Source organism: Macaca thibetana, chromosome 15 (assembly GCF_024542745.1).
Source record: "Macaca thibetana thibetana isolate TM-01 chromosome 15, ASM2454274v1, whole genome shotgun sequence".
NCBI lineage: Eukaryota > Metazoa > Chordata > Mammalia > Primates > Cercopithecidae > Macaca > Macaca thibetana.
The window spans coordinates 3,843,820-3,869,506 of NC_065592.1; the positions used below are offsets into that span (position 1 = coordinate 3,843,820).

General features: G+C 63.4%; 3 protein-coding genes across 5 annotated transcripts; all 3 read right to left on the reverse strand.

Moving 5' to 3' along the window:
• Window positions 1-1,358: 1,358 nt before the first annotated feature.
• On the reverse strand, window positions 1,359-3,891 carry FUT7 (fucosyltransferase 7). Of its 2 annotated transcripts, none has more exons than XM_050760203.1 (2): window positions 3,027-3,891; window positions 1,359-2,885 (listed from the first exon to the last, which is right to left on the reverse strand). In XM_050760203.1, exons 1-2 carry the CDS (start codon window positions 3,037-3,039, stop codon window positions 1,870-1,872), a joined length of 1,029 nt encoding a protein of 342 aa, XP_050616160.1. In that variant the 5' UTR covers window positions 3,040-3,891; the 3' UTR covers window positions 1,359-1,869. The 2 variants fall into 2 exon arrangements, with proteins under 2 accessions (XP_050616160.1, XP_050616161.1); XM_050760204.1 differs by having other exon boundaries at window positions 1,359-2,721; window positions 3,027-3,317.
• A 7,227-nt stretch (window positions 3,892-11,118) lies between these two features.
• NPDC1 (neural proliferation, differentiation and control 1) lies at window positions 11,119-17,533 on the reverse strand. 2 transcript variants are annotated; one of them, XM_050760219.1, is made up of 9 exons: window positions 17,185-17,533; window positions 14,275-14,421; window positions 12,712-12,837; window positions 12,464-12,634; window positions 12,322-12,388; window positions 12,165-12,249; window positions 12,000-12,079; window positions 11,626-11,722; window positions 11,119-11,519 (listed from the first exon to the last, which is right to left on the reverse strand). In XM_050760219.1, the coding sequence occupies exons 1-9, from the start codon at window positions 17,294-17,296 to the stop codon at window positions 11,427-11,429; spliced, it is 978 nt and encodes a 325-aa protein (XP_050616176.1). In that variant the 5' UTR covers window positions 17,297-17,533; the 3' UTR covers window positions 11,119-11,426. The 2 variants fall into 2 exon arrangements, with proteins under 2 accessions (XP_050616176.1, XP_050616175.1); XM_050760218.1 differs by lacking the exon at window positions 17,185-17,533 and having other exon boundaries at window positions 14,275-16,752.
• A 2,195-nt stretch (window positions 17,534-19,728) lies between these two features.
• On the reverse strand, window positions 19,729-25,418 carry ENTPD2 (ectonucleoside triphosphate diphosphohydrolase 2). Its single transcript, XM_050760097.1, has 9 exons — window positions 25,230-25,418; window positions 23,597-23,714; window positions 22,855-23,005; window positions 22,556-22,715; window positions 22,247-22,474; window positions 21,629-21,883; window positions 21,430-21,549; window positions 20,534-20,668; window positions 19,729-20,451 (listed from the first exon to the last, which is right to left on the reverse strand). The coding sequence occupies exons 1-9, from the start codon at window positions 25,344-25,346 to the stop codon at window positions 20,248-20,250; spliced, it is 1,488 nt and encodes a 495-aa protein (XP_050616054.1). The 5' UTR covers window positions 25,347-25,418; the 3' UTR covers window positions 19,729-20,247.
• Window positions 25,419-25,687: the final 269 nt, after the last annotated feature.

Consider the following 25,687-nt stretch of genomic DNA (forward strand, 5'->3'; position numbering starts at 1 on the left):
GGCCCCAGGAACGCTCGCCGTGGGCGGAGCAGGCAGGGGACCGAGACTGCCCCTGCTGCACGCGGCTCATTTTTCACCCCGTATCCGGGCAAGTCTGTTCTCTGCACCGAGAGTTCGGGGTCAGGCGGTTCTGCGGCTGTAGCTTGGCACCTGCCGGGGCGCCCCGGGGAGGTGGGGCAGTTCCTCCGCGTGGCCTGCAGAGGGCGAAAGAGGGCAGGCTGGCCCCATGGGTGGCTCTGACGGCGCCTCCCAGCCTCAGTTTCCCTACCTGTGAATGGGGTGAAGTAGGGCTGTGTGGTGTCCAGTGTCTGGGCGCACATAGAAGGCTCACCCTCAAGTGAAAGACCTCTGGGGCCACAGCTCCCCACTTCCAGCTCCTTTGCAGCAGGAAGGTGACCCTGGGCTGGTGGATGAGGATCAGCCTCCCACCCCAGCCCGCAGCCTCAGGACACTTGCTTTTCCCTGCTTAGTCCACAGGGCTAGGTCAGGGCAGGAAGCTACTAGCAGGTGTTTCCCACAAGCCACAGCCATGGGTGAGGGGGGCTTCCTGCCCTCAACCTGCCCACCCCGACCTGGGGTAGGGACAAGCCCAGTGCCCCGGCCCCGGGGGCTTGGCCTGTTGAGTCCATGGTCAGCACCACCCGTGGGTTGGCCTCCCTCCTCCTCGCCCCACTCCCCACCGGCCACTACAGGGGCTCCCTGGCTGCTGCCGCATCCCCAGTGCCTCCCCAGCACTTGCCACCAGAGGGAGCTCCAGGGCACAGGTCAGACCCTGTCACCCAAGACATTCTCCAGCCTGCGGACCTGGCAGATGGACGCTTTCAGGCTGGCCAGTCCTCTGAAGTCTGTTCCCTACCCTTCCCCAACCTTGGCCTGTTTCTGGTTTTTGTTTTGAGACAGGATCTCATTCTGTTGCCCAGGCTGGAGTGCCATGGTGTGATCCCGGTTCACTGAAGCTTCAACCTCCTGGGCTCAAGCCATCCTCTCACCTCAGTATCCCAAGTAGGTGGGACCACAGGCGTGACCCACCACGTCCTGCTAATTCTTGTATTTTGGGTAGAGATGAGGTTTCACTACACTGCCCAGGCTGGTCTTGAATTCTTGGGCTCATCGCCTTGGCCTTTTGGGGGCCACGGAAGGCTCTCTGTTAAGGGGCCGTTTGGTGGAGGCTGTAGGAACTGGAGGAGCCAGCGGGCAGCCTGGCACAGGGAGCGCTCTCAGATGGAGGGTGAGCAAAAGTCCCGAGGTCAGGAGACAGGATCCCCGGTGGGGAACAAGCAGCCCCATGGCTGTGGGGGCGACATGTCAGGGAGGGCAGACACAGGTTCTGTGGCCCTGCACGGAGGTGACCCACGAGGCACTGGTCAGACCTTTATTGTCCACCGCCCTCCCTCCCTAAACCCAGAACAAGCTGGTTTGCTCCCCGTGGTCTCCTGGGCCCCGCCCCAGCCTACCACAGGGACCTCAGAACTGTGGATGTGCCAGGGACCCGTGCCTCTGCTACAGAGGAAGTTTGGGGTCCCAGGTTTGGCCCCCACAAACTGCAGCCTGGGGTGTCCCCAGCCCCAAGGGCCCTGCCTTTTACCCTCTTCCAGCGAGGCCTTGACCCACCCAAGATCTGTTCAGGGTGGAGAGGGTCCTCCTCAGCCTTTCCCCTCCCGTCTGCCGCAGTGGGCACCCGTTACCTCCCTCCTGCCCTCACCTCCTCTGCCTGCTCCAGTGCCTACCTGCACCCCCCACCCCTGCTTCCTGACCTCTGTCCCCAGCCTCCTGTTAGCCCGCTGCTTGCCAGTAAGGGCCGGATGCCTGGTGGTTTGATTTCGACACCCAGCCCTTCCACCCACACCCACCTCCCCCGGCCAGCAGAGCTCAGGCCTGAAACCATCCCTCAAGGTCCTCATAGACCTGGTTGCGGGGCAGGTGCGGGTAGCGGTCACAGATGGCACAGAAGCGCTCCCGCCAGTCGGTGAAGAGTCGCACGCGCAGCCTGTCACGCCAGGCAAAGAAGCGTCGGTATCGGCTCTCATTCATGCCGGTGAGGAAAGCCGCCAGCTCTTGGGCTGAGCCAAAGTCATCCACATGTACGAAGGCGTCGGCCGGTGCGAAGGCCTCGTAGGTGGCCCGTGGGGGCCCCAGCACCACCGGCACAGTGCCAGCCACAAGTGCGTTGCGCCAGAATTTCTCTGTAATGTAGTCACGGTGCTGAGAGTTCTCAAAGGACAGGTAGAAGCGGTACCGGGCCACGGTGGGCACCAGGCAGCTGGTGCACAGCGGCCGTCCATTGGCACGGCCAAAGACGTCCACCCGCAGGTGAGGCGCCAGCTGCCGGTACAGCCTGGCACGCAGCTGCCGCTCCTGGAAGTTGCTGACCACCCAGGCGGCCACCCTGCTCTTGGTTGGCAGTGGTGGCAAGGGCCCCGAGTGGGGCTCCAGGCGGCCATAGGGCACAAAGATGTCCGAGTCACGCCGGTAGCTCAGCACCCAGTTGAAGATGCCTCGGAGGCGGCTGAGGCCGTGGGTGTGGCTAGGTGACTCCATGGAGGCCCACACCCAGGGCTGTCCTTGTGGCCGCTGGGCCAGGGGCAGGTGGGACCGCCGGGTCTGCAGCTCGCGGTGGTGGAAGACCACGGCGTCGGCGCTGGCCAGCAGGCTTCGGTTGGCACTCAGGTGGCAGCGGGTGATGCCGTAGCGGGTGCAGGTGTCGCCCGGCAGCTCTGGGGGCTGGTCAGTGAAGGGCCAGTGCCAGACAAGGATGGTGATTGTGGGCTGGGGTGCCGGGGTACCCCGAGGGGCTGACCCCAGCAGCCACAGGAGCCAGAAGGCAGCGAGCAGAGCCACCCCGGCCAGGCCCCCCAAGCCCCGCAGCCTCCGGGTGGGGCCGTGCCCTGCAGCAGCACAAGGGAGGGGAGGCTCTGTCACTTGGGCTCAGGGACACCCAACCGCCCCACTCAGCGTCACCCCCATCCTCCCCTCCCAGACTGCCTAGCTCTCCCCAGCCCGGGCTTTCCCCAGGGCCAGACACTCACCAGCATTATTCATCCACGGTCTCCCAGAATCAGTCAGCTAAGACACCCGAGATTCTCAAATCACAGCAGCCGCCAGAGATGCCCTGAAATCACAGCTGCGCCCTGGCTCAGCCCCGCCTGGAACTGTGCTCCTTTTATCTCTGCCCAAGGTGAGGGAACTCAGGGGACCTTCCTGCTCCTGCCCCGCCCCTGCCCCCACAACCTTTGGCATCAACCGCTGTCCCCACCCCCATCTCGGGGACTTGCTAGTCCTGGGGCTGCTGGGAGGGGTACAGCCACAAGAGGGGTGCCAAGCCAGGCCAATACGACGCCCCCCCAGCCCACCCCACTGGTCTCCAGAGAGGCCCAGAGATGTCCAGCTGCGCAGGCAGAGGATGGGGAGGCACAGGCAGGCTTGGCCTAGGGCAGGGAAGGCCCAGGTGCGGGCACCCTGAGCGGAGATGGCCCCCCAGCCCCCACCCAGCTACCCAGGCCTGGGCGCTGCAGACAGCGAGCACACTTCCCCAGAGGGCCAGATGGCTCCTCCCACCGCAGGATCACCCACTTCCCCCAGCTCACCACCAGCTGGGCCCTGGTCTCCCAGGAGAATCTTACACATTGCAGATGTGCTGTGCTCAGCTCTTCGCCAGAGGCTACGGCTCCCAATTGGGCCACCCACCCCACTCTGCCACCTCTGCCATCTAGGAACCCAGACGCCCGGAGAGGAGGTCTGTCCTGGGGCCCTTAGCCTTCTCACAGGAGCCCAGCGCGTGCCTGCAAGGGCCTGGTCCCAGAGTGAACTGTGGATGGAGGCTGCTTTCTCCTGCCTTGTAGGATCATGCCCATAGGCTAGGCCCGGGGTCCCTTCCTCCAGGCTGCAGCCCAGAGGGGCCTCTTGCCTGCAAGGGCCTGGTCCCAGAGTGAACTGTGGATGGAGGCTGCTTTCTCCTTTTCCCTGTCCAGATCCATGCCCATAGACGCCTCTGACTATAGGCTAGGCCCGGGGTCCCTTCCTCCAGGCTGCAGCAGAGGGGCTTTCCAGGCTGGAAAGGAAAGGAGTCCTTTTGTCCCTGACGCAAGCAGGCTGGGGGCTGGCACCCGCTCCAGGAAGAGGACAGGACCCAGCTTGAAGAGTCCCTGCTTCCTCTAGCCAGGGCCTGGAGCCTCGGGGCCAGGTTCCTTCTACACCAGCCCATGTTGGGCGTCAGCCAGGCTGGGATGGCCCTGCAGGGTCACCCTGACCCCCAGCCAACACCCCGCTCTCAGCCACAGTGGCAGGCTCCATCAGCTTCACCCCAACCAGATGGCCGCTCTGCTGCAAAGGACCTTGGGTGGTCCCAGGCACGGACAGACCCAGCCCTCATGCCCAATGTGATGTCCTGGAGATCTCAGTGCAGGTCAGGCTTGGTTTGTTTGTTTGTTTGTTTGTTTGTTTGTTTTCTGAGAAGGAGTCTTGCACTATCGCCCAGGCTGCAATCCCAGCCCTTTGGGAGTCAGGATCAAGTGGTGTGATCTCGGCTCACTGCAACCTCCACCTCCCGGGTCCAAGCGATTCTCCTGTCTCAGCCTCCCGAGTAGCTGAGATTACAGGCGCCGCCACCACGCCCAGCTAATTTTTGTATTTTTAGTAGCGGTGGGGTTTTCCCATGTTGGCCAGGCTGGTCTTGAACTCCTGACTTCAGATGATCCACAAGCCTCGGCCTCCCAAAGTGCTTGGATTCCAGGCGTGAGCCAACGTGCCCAGCCAAGTTTGCTTTTTTGTGTGTGGGTTTTTGTTTCTTGGTTTTTGTTTTTTTTTGAGACAGGGTCTTGCTCTGTTGCCCAGACTGGAGTGCAGTGGTGCAGTCACGGTTCACTGCTGCCTCAATCTCCTGGGTTCAAGCAATGCTCCCACCTCAGCCTCCCAAGTAGCTGGGTCTATGGGTGTGCATCACCATGCCTGGTTAATTTTTTAAAATTTTTTGTAGAGACAGAGTCTTGCTATGTTGTCCAGGCTGGTTTCAAACTCCTGGGCTCAAGCAATCCTCCCACCTCGGCCTCCCAGAACGCTGGGATTCCAGGAATGAGGACACGTCTGTCCTGTCAGGTCCTTTGAGGGCTCAGATCGTGTGTCCTGGGAGGAATGGCAACCATGAACTGTTGTCCAGGCCTTTACCCCTCCGAGGGGCCTGCCTCCCACCACCCCGTCCCTGTCCTGTTGTACTCTAGGGCCCCAGGGGCTGCTGGCCTCTCCCCGGCCCCACAGTGAGTACGAGGCTGCCTTGGGAGGGGAACCAGGCAGCTGGAGACTGAAGTGGGAGGATCCCACTGTGGGGACAGAGGCAAGACTGGGACAGGGTGGTAGTCAGAGGCCCCCACCCCTGTGGCCCAGTGTAGCCTCCGAGCTGAGCTGTGCTGCGGAACTTGTGCAACGGCTAGAGGGAGGAAGGCTGGAGGAAGGGGGGCTGGAGGGAGGGGGACTGGAGGAAGGGGGTTTGGAGGGAGGGGGCCTTGGAGGGAGGGGGCTGGAAGGAGGGGGGCTGGAGGGAGGAACTTGGAGGGAGGGGGCTTGAAGGGGGGGCTGGAGGGAGGAGAGCTGGAGGGAGGGGCTTTGGAGGCAGGAGAGATTGAAGGGAGGGAGGCTGGAGGGAGGGGGGCTGGAGGAAGGGGGTTTGGAGGGAGGGGGGCTGGAGGGAGGGGGCTTGGAGGGAGGGGGGCTTGGAGAGAGGGGGACTTTCAGGGAGGGAGGTTGGGGGGGCTGGAGGGAGGGGGCTTGAAGGGTGGGGGGCTTGAAGGGAGGGGGCTGGAGGGAGGGGAGCTTGGAGGGAGGGGGGCTTGAAGGGAGGGGTTCCTGTGGGTGTCATGGGAAACTGTCAGCACCTGAGCTGCTTGGTTTAGGGGCTGGCACCAGAGTGGGCAGCCGCCTCCCGCCCCTCCCTTCCAACCCCCCATGTTTTGGGTGATGACCACAGTGGCACCTGGGCCTTTAATCCCACCCCAGCATACTTTTCTGGCAGGGAGCCCCCGGGGAGCCACACCTTGGCTTCAGCCTCACGCCACCCCACCTCTTCTCCCTGCAACGGGCACCCGGTGGCAGCTCCTGCAGGAAGGAGGCTGTCCTGCCACACCTGCGGGTGACCCGGCCTCTGGCTGCCAGAGCCCGCCATCCTTCCTGTTTGTGCTGCCAGGCTGGCAGGGTCCCTCGCCACCGACCTCAGCCGCAGCCAGTCTGCTCCCTTCCTGGGTGGATTTGCAGGAGCCTCCCCCACCCTCTGCCCCTAGCTTGCTCCTCCTTGAGGACCCTGGGCCGGGTGGCTGCCATGGGGCCCAGCTGTGCGTGAGAACCTGCGAGCTGGCAAACGGGGCTCGGGGGTTTTGCCCAGAAATGGGTCAGAACGAAAGCCTCTCAGAGGAAAGAAAAGGGCATGAGTCAAAGAGAAAGTTGGGGGGGTAGGGGCTCCTCCTCATCTCACCCCACCCAGGCCTCCTGACTCCCTGGGTTTGTGTGGACCCAGGCAGGCAGCCAACCCCAGCTCCGTGGTCTGTGGGCATCGTGATGATCAGGACACAAGCTCTTCCCAGCTGAGCCTTCACTGTGGGCCAGCTTCCCAGTAGATGACCACGGAAGAGGCCTCAACCCAGTGGGCCCCACTCCAGACCAAGAGCAGACCACTGGCCAGTGCCCCCCGCAGACAGCGGCACCTAGGGCAGCAGCAAGGTGAGGGGCACCCAGCCTCAGCCCGAGGGGCGCCTCAGAGAGCGGACTGAGCCTGGCTGTCTCCCTGATCCCTCACCTGCTTCACCGGGTTGGCTTGAGCGAGGCAGTCCAGATGCGTGTCTCGAGCGCCCCCTGGTGGTGTGCTGCAAAGCTACATGGCCCCGGCGAGAAGGGAGCCGGCCCTTCATCCTCAGTAACAAGGTAGAACCAGGGGCTGGAGACACCCTCCAACCCCGCCTTTGGAAAGGTAGGTGGGTGCACGGAGCCTGGCAGGTGGCCAAGGGGACCCCCAAGTGGAGGGACTGGTCGAGGAGCAGCACGGGGTGGTGCAGCGGGTGAGCCCAGCACCTCCCCTCCCACTTTCGTCCCATCGAGCCCCAGGACATTGGGGGGATCACGTCTGTGTCCTTGTTCTCCCCCAGGTGGAGCTGCTGGGTGGGGCTCTGGTCCTCCAGGGACCCACTTTGCACCCCAAGTTTTGCCCTGACCCGCTCCTCTGTGTTGCGTGGCTGTAGGGGAGGGCTGCAGCCAGGGACTCTGCACCTGGGGCCGGCCCACCCAGCCTCCCAGAGCCAGAAGCTGGGGAGGTCCTCGCTTCCTAGGGTGTCGGCTCGGGGATCACATGCCCCACATTCTGGGCCAAGCATGGTCCTGCCCCAGCATCTTGCTGGGTTGGGGGCATCTCCGCATAGATGAGTGCCACCCCAGGTTCTCTGCCGGGGTCTGGGCATGTCACCCTTGGGCATCTGTGCTCAGGAGGTCACCAGGTGTGGGCAGGGCACCAAGTGGGGAGGTAGCTGAGGCTGGAAGACATACATCAGTACCCCGCTGGGCTTTCTCAAGTGGGAACTGCAGAGGGGGCTGGGCTGCCGGGCCAGGGTTAGCAGGCTCAGGCGGGCTCAGGGCTCAGAGTCAAGCCAGAAACCACGGTGAAGTCTGCCTCTTGCTGCCACCAGGGCCCTGGGACAGGGATAGCAACAGCAGAAGGTAAAGTGGAAAGGAAGTAATGGGACCCCAGGCAAGGCTGAGCCAGGTCCCAAGCCCAGGATTGGGGTCTCCAGAGTCCCTGGGGGTCCCCACATGGCAGCTCACCCACAGCCTGGGGCCTATGGGAGCAAGGGGGCTCCTGATGGCTGGGGGCAGGAGCTTGGACAAAGTTGAAGGCCGTCTGTCTGAATTGGCCGGGGGCCAACGAAAGCCAAAAAGCTGGCGTGGCGGCTTATGCCTGTAATCCCACTTTGGGAGGCCAAGGCAGGTGGATCACCTGAGGTCAGGAGTTCGAGACCAGCTGGCCAACATAGTGAAACTCCGTCTCCACTAAAAATACAGCAATTAGCCAGGTGTGGTGGCGTGCACCTGTAATCCCAGCTACTCAGGAGGCTGAGGCAGGAGAATTGCTTGAACCTGGGAGATGGAGATAGCAGATAGCCAACATCGTATCACTGCACTCCAGCCTGGGTGACAGAGTGAGAGTCTGTCTCAAAAAAAAAAAAAAGGCCGGGCGCGGTGGCTCAAGCCTGTAATCCCAGCACTTTGGGAGGCCGAGACGGGCGGATCATGAGGTCACAAGCTCAAGACCATCCTGGCTAACTCGGTGAAACCCCGTCTCTACTAAAAAATACAAAAAACTAGCCAGGCGAGGTGGCGGGCGCCTGTCGTCCCAGCTACTCGGGAGGCTGAGGCAGGAGAATGGCGTGAACCCGGGAGGCGGAGCTTGCAGTGAGCTGAGATCCGGCCACTGTACTCCAGCCTGGGCGACAGAGCGAGACACCGTCTCAAAAAAAAAAAAAATCCAAAAAGGCGAGTGGGCAGCAGGGTGCTGGGCTGCATGGGGGCCTGTGCCGCAACCGGAGGACCCCAGCCCCCTGCCAATCCTTCCCCAGCTCAGGCCCACCGGTTCCCTTCTCATGCAGCTGCTCTGGGAGGAAGTCCCTCCTTGCCAATCCCTGAGAGAATGGGCAGCAAGGACCATGGGGACAGGTTGGGGACCCCAAGAAGAGGAACACACTAGGAGGCTGCTCTGGGGACCCTGGGTCAGGCCAGCAGGACAGGTGAGTGTTGTGACCTGAGGGACTGACTGTGGAGTTCCAGGGGAGCCTCCTAGCCAGTGACACACTGGCCTGGGCCAGACACTGCCCTGTGCCCTTGAGTGACGCCCGGGCCTCTCTGCACCTGCCTGCTTTACCTGTGGCTAATGGTTTAGAGTGAAGGACGGTGGGCATGGGCGTGGGCGTGCCGCGTGGGCTCAGCGTCCACCCTGCCCCATGCACGCACCCATCACACCAGGGCCCACACACAGGCTCCCATCACACCCTGCCCATCACAGCAGTGCCCAGAGGGCCACGGAGGCTTCCAGCTGAGGGCCAGCCCAAGGTCACAGTCAAGGAATGAGAGGTGAGGGTCAAGGGGGCTTCCTGGTCTGGGTGGGCTCTGGCCCCCAAAACACGTTGCTTAGGTCAAGCCAGTCTCCCCCAGCAGAGGTGAGCAATTTTCCCCCAGTCTGCCGGGCCCACCCTTTCTCCAGGGACTGTGCCCAGTGGGTCTTATCTTCGCCATGCCAGGTGTGATGGTTAATACTGTCAACTTGATTGGATTGAAGGACACAAAGTATTGATCCTGGGTGTGTCTGTGAGGGTGTTGCCAAAAGAGATTAACATTTGAGTCAGTGGCTGCAGAGGGCAGAGCCACCCTTCATCTGGTGGGCACAACCCAATCAGCTGCCAGTGAATATAAAGGAGAGAAACGTGAAAAGGAGACGATGGGCCTCGCCTCCCAGCCTGCATCTTTCTCCCATGCTGGACGCTTCCTGCCCTCAAACATCGGACTCCAAGTTCAGCTTTGAGACTCAGGCTGGCTCTCCTTGCTCTGCAGCTTGCAGACGGCCTACTGTGGGACCTTGTGATCATGTAAGTTAATACTTAATAAACTCCCCTTTATATATATATATATATTTCTTTTTTCTTTTTTTTTTTAACACAGAGTCTTGCTGTCTCCAGGCTGGAGCGCGGTGGTGCAATCTCAGCTTACTGCAACCTCCGCCTCTTGGGTTCAAGCAATTCTCTTGCCTTAGCCTCCAGACAGTTGGGACTACAGGCGCCTGCCGCCACGCCTGGCTAATTTTTTGTATTTCAGTAGAGACGGGGTTTTACTGTGTTGCCCAGGCTGGTCTCAAACTCCTGAGCTCAGGCAATCTGCCTGCCTCAGCCTCCCAAAGTGCTGGGATTACAGGCGTGAGCCACCGTGCTTGGCCCCCCTCCATATATATATCTCCTATTAGTTCTGTTCCTCTAAGAGGACTCTGACTGGCCAGGTGCGGTGGCTCACGCCTGTAATCCCAGCACTTTGGGAGGCCAAGGTGGGCAAATCACCTGAGGTTGAGAATTCGAGACCAGCCTGGCCAACATGGAGAAAACCTGTTTCTACTAAAAATACAAAATAAGTTGGGTGTGGTGGCACATGCTTATAATCCCAGCTACTTGGGAGGCTGAGGCAGGAGAATCCCTTGAACCTGGGAGGCAGAGGTTGCGGTGAGCCAAGATCGTGCCATTGCACTCCAGCTTGGGCAGTAAGAGCGAACCTCCATCTCAAAAATAAATAAATAAATAAGAGAACCCTGACTAATAATAAGAACATACCAGGGCTGTCTAGGCGCCTGGGCCTCCAGACTCCTAATAACCACTGAGGCGCTTCTGAACCCAGTCCTCCTACATCCCCAGCGTCAGTGGGACACAGAGTTTCAGCCCCTGCACCCTGACCTGGTACTGGCCTGATCTGGGCACTTTTGACCACATGGTCCCCCACCCTCCCTTGGGGCCACTTTGCTCCAAATTTAGGAGGGGCCAAGTCCCAGCTCCAGGTGTCCAGGCCTCTCCCATCACACCCCTCACCTGGCCCCATGAGTCCACCTGGCTGTGCATAGCTGGTGTCACACAAGTACCTCTGCCTGCCATCCCCTCTCCGCGTGCTGCAGGGCCTGACGTCCGCGGTCCTCATGAGAAACCCAGACTCAATGTCTGCATCATTTTCCTTCTGCCTGGAGGTGATGGGCACCCACATCCAGGTGTGTGTGGACTGTCCCCTGCTCCAGCCCTCTTTATCACACAGGATGGGGTCTTTCGGACCGTAGAACCAACTCTGGGCTGGCCCAGCCCTATGCTGCACCCTTCCCCTCTCCCACCTGAGTAGAAGGGTCTGCAGGGGTGAGGCCTGGCTGAGGAGGGTGGGGATGATCCTGTGGCCTCTCCCCCAGCTCCACGGGACAGGAAGGTCCTCCTAATGAGGGGACAGAAAGGCCTCCACCCTCCGGGGGTGCAAGAGCAGACGCCAGGGCCCCCACTCAAAGGTCCATCTACCAGGGCCCCACATGGTGGATGGAGACGGCGGAAGATTAACACAAGCCGGCAACACAGGCAGAAGCCGCAGGTCTGAAATGGACTTTAATTGGCTTTTGTCTCTAGAATTCCCCACCCATTCCTGTGCTCCACGGTTCTCCCTGCCCCTCCAGTTTGGGGGTCCAAACCGAACAGGAGAGGTGCAGGGGACCAGGAGGTCTCCTGGCACAAATGTTTGGGGGTCTCCCTGGCAAGGGATCCCAGGGCCTGAAGCCCAAGGCCCAGTCACAAGCACACAGCATCAAAACATGTTTTTAGTGGGAAGCTCCGGGCCCTGCCCCTCCCCGGGGGTCTCGAGGTCAGGGAGCAGGTGGGCGTCTGTCTGCCTCCAGGTCATGGCAGCGCAGGCGGTGAGCCGGGGGCCGGCAGGGGCGCGGACAGTGCGGCGTGGTCGAATAGAGGGTTGCGCACCTCCATTTCCCCGGTCTGCGAACGTGGGTGTCAGGCCGGGCAGTGGGTGGACTGGGGGCATGCTTGCTGGGAGGAAACCCCAGGAGATGGTATGCCCCTCCCTACACCCTGAGGCACTCACTGGGGCCAGGCCCGGGCACTCGTACACCGTGAAGTCTCCGTCCTCATTCTCCTCATCCGAGGAGGCTGTGTCCAGCTCCTTGGGTGGCTCTTTATGCCTGGGTGGGGGGGGATCGCTGGGTCCTCCCCACACCCTCGAGGTGCCAGTGGCCCAGTCTGGAAGTGGGCACTCAGCCCACCTCAGCCCTGGGGTGGCAGGGGAGCAGAGCCCAGGGTGAAGTTGGCCAGGGGAGGTGAGGGTGCAGGGCGGCAGGGGAGGTGAAGGTGAGGGTGCAGGTGAGGGTGGCAGGGCCCAGGGTAAAGTTGACCAAGGGAGGAGGAGGTGGGGATGGGAGGTGGGTGGGAGGGGGTGGCGGGGCCGGGGCAGCCACTCACCGCTCTAGGCACAGCATCTGCTGCCGCTGGTGCTGGTAGTGGTACATCTCCGCGCTGTGTGCCAGCCGCTGGTCCCCAGGCTGTGGGAAGGAGTAGGGGAGGGGGTGAGGGTCAGGTGGCGGTCAGAGTTGGACGGGAGCCTCAGGGCCGAAGAGGGCCACACACCGAGATCCGGGGCGCTGCAGGTGAGCCAGGGGACTTTGCAGCGGTGTAGTCAGTCTTCTGGGTCAGGCGGATCTCACGCTGCAGCCTGTGGGGAGTGGGGCCTGAGACCTCTGAGCATGTGGTGCCCTCCCTGCCCTGCCCGCGGCCGCTGGCTCACCTGCACCAGCAGAGAGAGGCTACGGAGAGGGCAGCCACGCCGGCCACACAGAATGCCAGGATCAGCACTGCAGAAGGGGGCGTGTGAGGGCAGCCTCTGCGGGGGGCCCTGCCGCCCCTGCCCACCCCCGACCAAGACCTACCGAGGGCGAGGCCGTCGCCGTGCCCTCCCCGGGGCTCCAGGGGCGACATGTGCACCGGCTCGGATGACACAGGGGAGCCCAGGGAGGTGTGGGGCGTGGGCATGGGGGTTCCTGGAGTGGAGGGGAGGCCCAGCTCCAGTCCTTGTCCCCGTGCTGAGAAGCCCAGGGTGGCTGTAAGAGAGGACAGGTTAGAGCGAGAGCACTGGGCTCGGGACAAGGCCATGGGGCAGGGGAATCGGGGGTCTCACCAGGCTCTGGGAGCCGCTGTCGGGCCTTGGGCAGGGGCGGAGTTGAGTGTCCAGACTCCTTCCGGGCAAGCTCCTGGGCCAGGAAGTCAATCTCATCTTCCAGTCTGGGCTGGGGCCGGCCCCCACCTGGGGAGGGTGAGGGACCATCAGGTGGAGGGACCCCGTCCAGGAAGTAGCCCCAGGCCCGGCCTCCCTGTTCCTGGCAGGTTCCTCCCAGGCGCCTGAGGACTGGAACACGCCTGGGGGCCCTCTCCCTCCCGGATTGCCATGGTGACAGTGTGGGCGCTTCCTGTGAGGGGCAGTGCTTCCCGGAAAGTGGGGGCAGGGCAAGGGGGAGGAGGTGCTAGGGAAATGTCCAAAGACCGGGCAGGGGGAGGAAGGAGTGGGATCTCTCGCCCCAACCCATGTCCATAAAGGGCTGGCCAGCACAGCCCCTTCTGCTTCCCCACCTCCAAGCACCTTCTCAGGCAGAGGGGCAGTGACTCCCCAAGGAGTGCGGGAAAGCCGAAGGAAGTCAAGCATCCGGGTCCCCTCCCCAGGTCGTCAGGAGAACAGGGGCAGCCGTCAGGGGTGGGGCTGGTGGCAGGGCCCCAGTGGTGCCCACTGTGGGCTGCACAGTCCAGGCAGACGCTCCCCGGTAGGCAGGCGATGAGCCCACACAGACCCTTACAGCCGCTTCTCAGTGCCCCTCTCAACACCCTCTCCGGGAAGCCGCTGCTGCTCCCACCCCCAGCACCTCTGAGCAAAGCCCTCACCATACCTACAGTCACTCAGTGACTGACCATCCCGACAGATGCGGCTCAGGCTGGCAGGTGGGTCACACCCAGCACCCAGCCGTGCCAGCACGCGTAAACATGTGCCAACGGGTGGACAGGACAGTGAGTGGCGGAAAAGAGCAAGCTGCCTGCGGACGGGGAAGTGGGGGCCTGGAGGGCTTCTGGGCAGACCCTGCAGAGCCCAGGCCCGGGGAGAATGGACCCCTCCTCTCCCGTGGCCACTCCAGCATTTCCTATTGTACAGCCCTTCCCCTAGGAGGGCCTGAGTGCCCCAGACCTGGGTCCAGCTCCATTTGGAAAGGATGGGAAGCTTCGTGGAGAGTGAAGGAGGATCTCCCAGGCCTTGGACCCAACACCCCACAAGGTCCAGGGGTGCTGGGACCACCTGGCACAGGCCTGGGCATCGAGACTTTTTTTTTTTTTTTTTTTTTTTTTTTTGAGACACAGTCTCGCTGTGTCGCCCAGGCTGGAGTACAGTGGTGCAATCTCGGCTCACTGCAACCTCTGCCTCCCAGGTTCAAGCGATTCTCCTGCCTCAGCCTCCCGAGTAGCTGGGATTACAGGCATGCGCCACTACACCCGGCTATTTTGTATTTTTGGTAGAGACAGGGTTTCACCTTGTTGGCCAAGCTGGTTTTGAACTCCTGACCTCAAGAAATCCACCTGCCTGGGCCTCCCACAGTGCTGGGATTACAGGCGTGAGCCACCGTGCCCGGCCGGCCGCTTCTTACAGGGAGAGGTTCACGCAGGGACATCCCCCCATCGACTTCCCCCTTTGCCCTCGTACCCGGAGGCCGGCGCATCCTGGGCACACAGAGCCCTTGCTGGTCCTCCTGGAAGGGTTGAAGGCAGGGCCCACAGGCATGTGCACCAGGGGGACACCGTGACCGCCTCTTCAGGGCACAGTCCAGGCTCCCGGGACAGGCGGCTGCATCTGGGAAGGAAGCAGAAGGCAGGGCCGGCTCACGGCCCCGCAGGGCTCGGCCCCTGCACATGGCAGCGATGACACCCCCAGAGCTGGCCGGGAGCTGGCCAGGCTTGGTTCTGGCCATTGTTCTGGACAGGCCCTTCCTCCCTGCCGCAGGGGCTCAGAATCAGGAAGCAAACAGTCCTAGAACTTCTCAGAACTACCCTGCCCCTCCCTCTCCCCAGGTCCACTTCCAGGCCTGATAGAGCCCTCAACTCAGAAGCTGAGCCTCACTGTCCAGGCAGTGCTGAGTTCTCTTGGGCAGGGCCGTGCAGCCCCACAAGCCCAGTCTCCAGCCTCAACATGCCCCACAGCGAGCCAGGAACCCCATCCAGATTGGAAGTCCCAGAGGGAAGGGCCCAGGTCTGTCTCTGGGGAGCAGCAAACGATGCTGCCAGAGGCCTCTCCTTCCCGTGCGGCTCTGCCTTGAACCCGGCACTGAACAAATGCGCAGCCTGGAAGAAGGGACGCGGCTCCTCCAGCCTCTGGCTTGTCCCCCAGGCACCAAGGAGACCTAAAATGGAGTCTGCTGGCCTCACTGACCTCAGACACAGAACACAGGCAGGTCACTCCCAAAGCCACACCACCAGGGGCTGCAGTCAGGGGCCAGGTGGCACCCGAGGGCCTCAGGAGGCCAAGGCTGGCAGTGCTGGGGACGGCAGGCCAGACACTAGTTCCTGACCACACTTTCATCTCGCTGATGAGGGGCCCAGGCCACGGTACCAGCTGACACATGTGGCTAATCAGTCTTATCCTGGTGCTGGAGAACTGGGCGAGAGAGCAATAGCCCTCTGCTTCAGTTTCCCCTCTGGGATGCAGAAGCTGAGTTGTCTCAAAGCTAAAGAATGTCCCCAGTCACGGCGAGCCAGTGGAGCCGGGGGAACCCCAGCAGGGCCATCAACCCTGCTTGGGGAGTCTGCGGTGGGACCTCGGGCTAACCAGGACTCTTCCTCTCTGCCCAGCCCCACACTGCACACTGCAGGCGGGCCACTGGGGCCACACGGGGCATCTGTCCTTCTCCAGACCTTGGCTGGCTGGCTTGGTTTCCTTGGTAACCTGACACTCAGGGCCCTCAGGCTGTCGGCTTCCCTTCGAGGCAGTTCCAGCAGCCTCAGCAGCTGCAGTGGCAGGTGGGCACAGGAGCCAATGCCAGGCACTGCCCACCCTCCATGACCTGGGGCAGCAGCCTCAGTATCAGTGGGCCGGGACTTGGGCATGTTAAACATTAAACCTGTGCCCTGGGCCCACCTGCCAGCTTGGCACCTGGCGAGTAAGGCAGTCCCTACCCCTGTGCTGATAACCCAGAGTCCACCATGCCAAAGGCAGGGGCCTGAGGTACAAAGCTGGCTCTAGGGTCTGGGTTCCAGGCCCCTCCCAGACCCTTATTCCCCAGCCCAGGAGCCTCCATCCCCCACTTCCTCCTCCTGAGAGGTCTCAGGAACAAGAGCAGCTAGAGAGTAGTTGGCACCCCCCACCACTCAACGTCTGGGCTGCCTGAGGGCCCTCCCTTCCAAGCACTGGGCACTGGGAGTAGGGGGGTTGCCTAGGGAGGGCCCTGCTAGGTCTCCTGGTGAGGCAGACATGAAGCTGCAGAGGCCCGTGAACTGAGGACTGGCACCCGCCACCCACCCGGGCTCAGCACAGCAACTGCAGCCCCGTTTCCTGAATAGGTGGCCTCCGCCTTTCCTGGCCGAGCACACTCTGACTCTCGGAAGCCTGTCCTGTTCATGCCCACCTCCCATCCAGGGGCACTGTGCCCAGGAGGAAGCCGGCCTCACTCTGGTCTCTTTGAGACCACACATGCAGAACCAGGCTGCCCAGGTCAGCGCCTCAGCTGTGCCACAACCCACTTAACTTCTCCATGCCTCAGTTTCCTTGCCTGTAAAATGGGCTCGCAGTACCTCTTCTGCAGGGCTGCCAGGAGGATTGCACGAATGCAGTCACAGTCTCCCAGTTCAGTCCCCCCAGAAAAAGGTCAGCTTTGCATCCTGGGTTCCTGCAGGGAGCTCTGCTCTCTGGAACCTCAGGACCCATCTGTGCAGCTGGACCCTGGGCTTATCACCCTCCTCCGGAGTCCACCTGCAGCCCTCAGTCCCAAAGAGAATGCCAGTGCCCTCGAGGGCAGGGGCTGCAGGAGGAGGCTCTGAGGCTACAACAGCCTCCCCACATTGAAGCTAGAACAGGACCCCGAGCCGGCGCCATCAAGTGTCCCCGGAACTTCAGCGCCCACCATGGCGCACAAGGCCGGTGCCCAGCGCCACCCAAGGAGTGAGGACAGGCAGAGTAGCACTAGGCCCCGACCCCGGGACGCGCACGGGCAGCGAAGCCGGCGGGCACTCAGGGCCAGCCCGCACCCGCAGGAGCCCCGAACACGGAGACACACAGAGACGCAGGCAGACTCCCAGCGGGCCCGCCCAGAGCCAGATGGCCGCGGCACCGAGGCCTGAGCCAGACGGGTTCCCTGCGGAAGAAGCCAGGAACCTCAGGTTCGCCTCCGGGAACCGGCAGAAACCCCATCCGGCGCGGCCTTTCGAGGCTCCGCGCTGCGCCCTCCCGCCGGACCTGTTTATTCCATCCTGGGCGAGGCGCGGCCGCCGCCACTAGCAGACCAGGCCTGCAGGGCCTGCGGGCCTGGGAAAGACAAGGGCGGCGGCGCCCGGCAACCCGGTCCCCGCCTGGCGATCCCGGCCCCGGGGCGCCCCGCGGCCTGCGCCCAGCGCGCTCGCTCACCCGGGTGGCCGGCGGCGGCTCCACGCAGGGCCGCGCCTAGGACGAGGCCGGAGAGCAGCAGCCGCAGCAGCCGCAGGTGCCGCGGGGAGGGCGGAGGCAGCGGCGTCGCCATCCTTCAACGCCGCCGCCGGGGCAGCATGGCACCGCGAGGCCGGGGGCTCGGCGCGGGCTCCGGGCTCCGCGTCGGGAGCAGCGGAGGCAGCCGGGGAGGACGGAGGGGAAAGAGGAGGCGGAGGCCAAGGAGAAGGAGGAGGAAGAGGAAAGGCACGGGCGGCGGCGCTGACGCTGCAGCAAGGATCCGGGATGGAGGCGCCGGCGAGGCGCGCGCGCGGAGACTGCGCCTGCGCGCTCCACCTGCGGGGGAGGGAGGGCGGCTCCAGGCTGCACCCCCTCCCCCTGCTCCAGTTCTGGTCCCCTCTCCGGGCCGCTCTGTACCTCTCTCGGCCTCAGGGTGTCTCGGCACCTGCGGCCTCCGGGGCCGGTGCAGTTCCCAGAAGTCCGGCTGGGTTTGGGCCGCGGGTGGGTGTCTCCGGGATGCGCTCCCTTCTGGCCTCTTCCCGGTAGGACTCTCAGCCCCTCACCCGCACCCGCGATGGGGCAGAGGACCTGTATGGGCCTAGCCTCTCGAGCGCACAGGGACACAGGAGCGCCGGGCTCACGCAGACAGGTGCTCACAAGCTGAGCAGGTGCGCAGGGAGGCACAGGTGTGCCCACAGAGGCAGGGGCACCCCCACTCGCGGGAAAAGCAAATACAGGAACGCAGAACGGCCCCGGCCCCGACTGCAGCTTTGGCTGGAGCTGGCGGCCGCGCTCAGTGAGGCCACCAGGGGGCAAGAGTGACCCGGAGCCACTGAGGACTGCAGCTGGGAGCTGTCCAAGGTGTTCACGGTCCCCAGGTGAACCCTTTAGCTCCCCCAGGACAACGGGCATTTTTTTTTTCTTTGAGACAGAGTCTCTGTCGCCCAGGCTGGAGTGCAGTGGTGCCATTTCGGCCCACTGCAACCTCCACCTCCCGGGTTCAAGTGATTCTCGTGCCTCTGCCTCCCGAGTAGCTGGGATTACAGGCGCGTGCCACCACGCTGCGCTAATTTTTGTATTTTTAGTAGAGACGGGGTTTCACCATGTTGGCTCAGCTGGTCTTGAACTCCTGCCCTCAGGTGATACGCCAGCCTCAGCCTCCCAAAGTGCTGGGATTACAGGCGTGAGCCACTGTGCCCAGCTGACAATGGGCATCTCTGATGCCCCCCTGCACCTCACCTGTTGCCTCCCAAGAGCACGCCCATCCCATCCCACTAGAAACCTCCCTCGACTAGTCATTCAGAGAACAAGAGTGAGACCTCCAACCCGGGATGTCCCCTTGGTCCTTCCAGTCTCAGAACTCCAAAGCTGGGGCTGGCTGCCCTCAGGTTTATCAAATGACTAAAAAAAAAAAAAAAAAAAAAAAAAAGCTGGGCGCAGTGGCTCAAGCCTGTAATCCCAGCACTTTGGGAGGCCGAAACGGGTGGATCACGAGCTCAGGAGATCGAGACCATCCTGGCTAACACACTGAAACCCCGTCTCTACTAAAACTACAAAAAACTAGCCGGGCGAGGTGGCGGGCGCCTATAGTCCCAGCTACTCGGGAGGCTGAGGCAGGAGAATGGCGCAAACCCAGGAGGCGGAGCTTGCAGTGAGCTGAGATCCGGCCACTGCACTCCAGCCTGGGCGACAGAGTGAGACTCCGTCTCAAAAAAAAAAAAAAAAAAAAAAAAAAATGGTGTAGGGGGGAAGGAGGAGCAGGATAAGAACCACCATCCTCCCAGGATACTGAACAGAAAGACAGCGTCTAAGCTCACTTCCCAGAAAGTTGAGAAGGCGAGTGGGCAAGACCAGGCCTTCCCATCCTGGAGAAGACTGGCTTGGGGAGGGGCTGCGGGGCCTGGCCGGGGCTGCAGGATGCCTCTTGGAAGTGTAGGACACGCAGTCCCAGGTGAGAAGGGCAAGTTGCCCTGTGACAGTGCATGGCCTGGCTCCACAGCCAGGTTCTGTGCAAGATTCCTGCCTCTGGGTCCTGGTCCTGATCTCATCTCCCACCCCTGTGCCACCTCCTGATGAGGACCTGCCCTCCCTCCACTCTCTACCAGCACTGACTGCCCCCTAGGAAGCCGCCTGGCTGGCTGCCACCCGCTCTCCACCACCTCCCTGACCCCTACCCTCCAGTGAGTGGTACAGGCTCACTGTACTAGGACCCAACCTCCAGTCTGGCCTTGGTCACCAACGCAGATCTGGATGTGATGGTTTTGGGGAACTCTGCTGGCCAGAGAAGACTCAAGGTCCCAGGAATGCTCCCTCGGGCCAACCATTCCTGCAGCTACTCTAGGCTGCCACGGCACAGCAGGGGAGCAGCCAGTGCCCCAGGCCTGGCTCCAGAGCAGAAAACAGTAGGGAGGGCTGGTGTCCACCCTCAGGACCAGGGGTAGGCCTGTGCTGCCAGAACGGCGGGAAGGTGGGGCACAGGCCACAGCAAGGATGCCCCATCCCACAGACACTCTCTTTTCACGTCTCTAGGAAAATCTTTTTATTACAAAACTTTTACAAGTAGGTGCTGGGCTGGCTGCCAGCCCGTGGGCTGTGACCCTCCCCAGTAAAGACGCAGACCCCACAGACGGAGCCTCTAAGGGCTGATTCTCGGAACCAAGGCCCCACTCCCTGGAGACCCAGCCCTGAGGAGGAGGAGGAGGAGGAGGAGCACGGGGCCTGCAGTGACGCCCAGGCTGAAGCGGCTCAGGGAGCTGGATTGATCGCTCTTTGCCCACTGGGGCCCCTGTGGGTACCAGAGTCTCAGTTCCCATTTCCTGGGCTGCCTTAGGGGCAGAGACGCTGAGGGTGGGGTGGAGGGATGGAGAATACAGTGCTGGAGTGGAGGGATGGAGCATACAGTGGGAGGGTGGAGGAGTGGGGGATAGAGGGTGGGTGGAGGAATGCAGGATACAGGGGAGAGAGGTAGGTACAGGGGTGGGGGTGGGTGGAGGGGTGGGGATACAGCGGTGGGGGGAGTGATGGCACAGCTTCCCCCGCCGGCCCCTAAATGGTGCTTGGCAGCTTGGCGGAGTGCACCTGATGCAGCAGCAGGACAAGCGCAGCCAGCAGCGCGGAGGCGAAGAGCAGCAGGAGGACGACCCAGGAGCTGAAGTCCGTGCCCTTGCGCAGCCCCGGCGGGTCGGCGGGGATCAGGTTAGTCAGGTTCAGCATGTAGCCGAGCGCCCAGCCCACTGCAGTGTCCGCGGCCTGCGGCGAAGGGCGTGGCCTCAGCTCCCGAGAGGCCCCGCCCCCCCAAGGGCGGCCCCGCTCCGCTCCGGCCCCAGCCCACCTTCTTCTGGAAGATCACACCACCGAAGGCGCGCTCGTCGAATCCGTAGCCGCGACTCAGCAGCTGCTGCACGAACATGGCCCCGGCGCAGTAGTCGGCCAGGTGGGCCTGTTGCCCCGGCACCCGAGCTTGCAGCTGGGATGCGGGCAGGACACAGTCAGGCAGGCGACCACCAGGAGGTCTCCGCCCCACGGGGAGAGGGGGCCGGCGGCGTGCTTCACCCCTCCCCAGACACACACCGGCGGTGCAAGGCCAGAGACCACCACACAGGCCCGGACACGAATGGCAAGCCCGAGTCTAAGGGGCACCCCCGGCTGGGCACGCTTCCATCCCTCCCCAGCCAGCCTGGAAGGCCAGTGAGGAGGGACAGCAGGCATGGCCACCAGGGAGCAGGGGCAGCAACACGTTGGTGTGTGGCCAGGGGAACAGGAGGAGCTCCAGGCCTGAGTCCCAACCTGCCCCACCCCAGTCTGTCTGAGACTAGGCCCTGGGAGGACGAGATAGGGCCTCGCTCACCACCCCAGTCCTGGCACAGCTCGTACGTTTCTCTTGGAGTCTCCAGTGGGCACACTCCCTGTGCCCAGCCCTACTTCCATCTTCCCTTGCATGGCACCATGGAGGGACCAGTGGCAGAGCCAGAAACCTGGGCACCGGCCTCCCCTCTGCCCTCCAGATCTGGGATGAGGGTCGGGCCTGGCAAAGCTTCTCCAGCCCGCCCGACTTGTTCACAGCCTCCCGGCCACATCCCCGCCACCTCTGGAGTCAGCCTGATGCCTGCCATGGCCCCCACTGCAGCGGGTACTCCGAGAGGCCCCTCCATGCAGGGCTGGGGAGGTATGCGGACATGAAGGCTGAGCCCTTCCACACGGCCCTGGAGGAGGGGGAGCGGGACTCACCTGAGCCCAGGTCTGGTTGCAGACGTTCACTGCGGCGGCCTCCAGCTGCTGTAGGGTGGCCACGGGTAGCCCCATGGAAGTCCGCAAGAAGTCCACCGTGTAGAAGAAGGCAGAGAAGGCCTGTAAGGGGGCACAGGCACGCTGTGAGCAGACCCCAGCAGCTCAGGGCACCTGCCGCCACCCGTCTGCCCCTACTCACGATAAAGTTCCCAGCCACTGGGGGCTGGAAGACGCCATTGAAAGAGCATCGGGAGAAGGGGCAGGAGGAGAAGCTGAAGAGCCCAGAAACCAGATCTCGGCAGAGGTGGGGGTCACTGCTTCCCGACAGGCTGACCCGCGCGCTGCTGTTGAAGGTCTGGGGCCGCTGGGCCACGGTGCATGGTGACTGGTACACATCCCCGAGCAGCACGTGGGTGGAAAAGCCCCTTGGCCAGCAGGGGTGGAAGCTGTGGGTCTGGGGGAATCACCAGCATGACAGGGCGGCACCACCGCCGCTCCAGGGGGCCAGCCTGACGAACCTCCCCCAGGTCTCACTCTGGCAACCTCACTTTTGTGCTCAGGGGCAATCCATGGTTCCCCACTGCCTGCTTGACAGATCCCAACGCCCCTGACCGGGCTCCCTCTGACAGACGTCCCTGGCCCTCCCTTCTCCAGGCCCAGCCCAGCCACTGGCCCTTTGCTCACGCTCTGACCCTCCCACCTGTCTTTCCAGCCAATTAAAGCCCAGCCTGGAGAAGCTTTCCACAGCACGGTGGCTGTCCAGGCTCCGCTCCAGGAGGGGACGGTGCAATGCAGGTCAGCCAGGGTGGAGGGGCACCTGGAGAGCGCTGGCCAGCAGCCGCTGGAGGACCTGGTCACGGCCGTAGCAGAGGAAGCTGTGGGTGTAGACTCGGTAATGCTGGCCGTAGAGACGCAGCTGGACCTCACTGGCTCTGTCCTCAGCCGGACTGGTCGTCTCAAAGGTGATCTGGGTGGAGGCACCCCCCAGGTCCATGGCCCCCAGCGTCCCCTTCCGTGGCCGGAACCACCGGCCCACCCAGCCGTACTGTGGAGAGGGAAGTGTGGGGTCAACCAGGGACTGAGGGCACCCACGCCCCCTGGCTCTTTGGCTACCTGCTGGGCCCACCTTGATGAAGTTCTCGAGCAGGTAGTTGGCAGTCACCCAGCCAAACACCCCCTCTTCCTGGCCCGAGAGGATGCGTGCACCCCGGAAGTCAAAGGGGTACTGGGTCAGTGTGTGCGTCACTGCCGTGAGCACACTGGTTGAGGCCTCTGGATTGGTCAGGCTGCAAAACACAGAGAACTCCAAGAGGCCTCCTCCCCAGGTGGCTGTGAGCCTGCTGTGGCAGTACTCGGGGTCCACCCCACAAGGGGTCACAGCCAAAAGCTATCATGGGGACAGGGCCAGGGCACAGGCACACTCACTTGAGCAGGCGCATACCCGCTGTGGCTCCCAGGTAGAGGGGCGTGCCCCCGTGTCTCTCTTTGGGCACATCCCGAAGCGCCTGTTCAAGGCATCCAACAAGACTCTGGCCGGCCCCAGAAGGGTTGTCTGCGTAGCTGGAGATGCCCCCGCCTAGAGGAAGGCAGAGAGATGAACCTGTGCCTCACGAGCAGCCCCTAGGTGGGCCGTAGGCCAGGAGAGTGAGAGTGGGGGTAGGAGCCATGGGCTCCCTGACCAGGTGGCACACCTTCCCAGCTTAAGCCCCCAGAAATGCCCAGGTTAGAGCAAAGGGGCCCAGCCGCCACCTAGAGACCGAGGCTGCTGCCTGCCGAGAGGGTGTGAGTGCAGGGGCTAGGACAAAGCCCTGGGCATGGTCGACCCAAGTTGGCCTCCTGGGGCCTGCCTGGGTATGCCCGCCAGGCCCCCAGACCTCCTCCTGCTCCATCTGGGGCACAGAAGGCAATATTGGGCCCGGCAAGGCCCAAACCTCCTCCTACCTGCTGCCTGGGCTTCCTTTCTAGAATGCAAACGACTCCTGGCCCCACCCAGGCGGAGGGGGCCCAGCCTGTCTTTCTTTCCAGGGCTTCTGCCTGGAGTGAGCCCCACCCAACAGTAAGCAGAAGGCCCTAAGTGCTTGGAAATGCACCGGCTAAGGCTGGAGAGGGCCCCAGAGACCCTGCAGTGAGTGGATGTCCTGGCTGGGCTGGCTGGGCTGGGTCTCACCTGGAACATCACAGGAGCTGTGCTGGCCCACGATGCCTGTGTCGTTCTCCTTGTCTGCCGGCCACTTGTAGATAAACATGGACGTGTGTGAAGAGCCAGCGTCCAGGACAATGCCGTACTGGGGGGAGGGGAAGGGAGTCAGCCTGGTGTGTCTGGGGGCCCTGACACCCTGACACCAAACGTGAAGTTGGGTGCCTCCAGTTTGCCACCCCCTTACACGCAGTCATGTGCCAAGCCTCATGCTAAAGCTCAGAGGAGGCCAGGACAACTGTGGTTGGAAGGAGAACGGCGGGGGGAGGTGACTCTTCCCTCCTAACTACCTGAAGCCAGCATGCCAGGGTCTGGGCAGCAGCCTTCCTGGCAAGGGCAGACTGAGGGACTGAGTCAGCGATAGAGGGACAGAGGGTCCCCAGGGACTTTTCCTTGGGGCACAAGGTCCCCAGGCTCAGGGAGAGGAAGCTCTGCTGCAGGAGGAGCCCCCTAGAGTCCCTCTTCCTTCTTCCCCTCTTCCTTCCTCCCCTCTCTCCTTCCAACTCCTCTGACCCAACCTGAGGATGCAGGAGGCGGGGCCCAGGATGCAGGAGGCGGGGCCCAGGTGAAGAAGGTCCGCCAAGGCTGGCCGTGGGCCTCAGAGCCAGGTGGGCTCTAAAGACACGTTTTCCCTAGGCCTCCAAGCCAGGGCCAGAGAGAGAAGCTGGCCCTGCTCTGCTGGGGGCGCTGGGTGGGCGTTCCTGCAGACCTGGGTGGCACGAGCTTGTAAATGCCCCTTTCCAGTTCCTGCCCCAGCATCCTGGATCCACTGGGAAAGCTGGGGACCAGTCTCCCAGGCCCAGGGGCCAATTCCAGCCTGTGAGAGGGCTGCACCAGTCCATCCCCACCAAGGTCTCCCCAGAGCCCAGAGCATCAACAGGCCAGGGTGTGCACCGCCACCCAGCCATCCTGCAGAACCGCAGAGCTGCCCGCTTCTGACTCCCCATCGGGCTGGGGGGCTTGGCTCTCCACCCCACCCTCCACAAGCCCAATAAAGGGTTAAAGGGGCCGGTCAGGAGGTCCCTGGGCCTGCTGGAGTGGAGATCCAGGCTAGCCTGCTCCAACTTTTTGAGGACCTGCCAGGGCTGCTCCGGTCAAGCCCTCCTCTCTCTCTGGGCTACCCTTGTGTCCCAGAGGGGGTCCTGGGCTTGTGGATCCCTATCTGGGCTGAATACCCAGTTGATGTGCCTCTAACCACACCCTCCGGGGCGGCAGCACAGGGCAGAAGTGGCCCAGAGTGCCCCTGGAGGCCCGCACAGGGCTGGGGGCGGGCGTCTGGCAGCACCCAGGGGGCATCGCCGGGGCTGCATCCCGGGAGCGGGGACACAGCCTCTGGGCTGCGTTGACGGGCTCGCGGCGAGCGCGGAGTTCCCGGGACTTGTTCCTCCGGCACCGCGTCGTCCTGGAAGCGACACCGCCACCCCGCGTACCTGGTTGGGGAGCGCAAAGCGCGGAACCCGGGACCCCACCCAGCCCTCCAGGAGCAGAGCGCGGTGGGGGTCTTGGGCTGACTCTGCTCGGGTTCCCAGCCGCGCACCCCCTCCCCGGCTCCCGGGCCCGGCCCGCTGCTCCCCGGACTTGCGCTGGGTGCCCGGGCGCGCACCTTGAGGGCGGGCGGCTCCCGGATGTCGCGGGTGGGGACGCACAGCAGTAGGAGCCCGGCGAGGCCCGCGGCGGCCAGCAGCAGCGGCGGCAGCAGTGACCGCACCTTCCCGGCCATGGGCGGGCGGGCGCGCGGGAGGACGACGCGTGGAGCCAGAGAGTGCGGGGAGCCGGAGGCGGAGGCGGGCTGGGCCGCGGGACCGTGGGGTAGGGACCCCGGGGCGGGACGAGGGGCGGGAGGCCGGGCGGGAGGCCCGCCCCCGTCCCGCCCACCACCGGCCACGCCCACGGGCGGACGGGTTCCGCCTCTGCGCCCGAGCTCCCGCGGTCCGGCCCGCGCAGGTGAGACGCGGGCGCGGCTGAGTCACCGGCGCTGCTCCCCCCTCTCCCGGGTCTCAGCCCGGGCGTCCCGCGGCTACGGCCCACCTTCCCCTTCCCGCCCACTCAGCAAGGGGATCC

Coding starts and splice junctions, on each gene's coding strand:
- NPDC1 (XM_050760218.1), bottom strand. CDS start 14,539: ATGGCCAGAACCAAGCCTGGCCAGCTCCCGGCCAGCTCTGGGGGTGTC. Junction 12,635..12,711: donor ACAGCGGCTCCCAGAGCCTG/GTGAGACCCCCG, acceptor CCTCTCTTACAG/CCACCCTGGGCTTCTCAGCA. Junction 12,389..12,463: donor CGGCGACGGCCTCGCCCTCG/GTAGGTCTTGGT, acceptor CCCCTTCTGCAG/TGCTGATCCTGGCATTCTGT.
- ENTPD2 (XM_050760097.1), bottom strand. CDS start 25,346: ATGGCCGGGAAGGTGCGGTCACTGCTGCCGCCGCTGCTGCTGGCCGCC. Junction 23,715..25,229: donor GGGAGCCGCCCGCCCTCAAG/GTGCGCGCCCGG, acceptor CCCTCCCCCCAG/TACGGCATTGTCCTGGACGC. Junction 21,550..21,628: donor CAGTGGCTGGGAACTTTATC/GTGAGTAGGGGC, acceptor GCCCCCTTACAG/GCCTTCTCTGCCTTCTTCTA.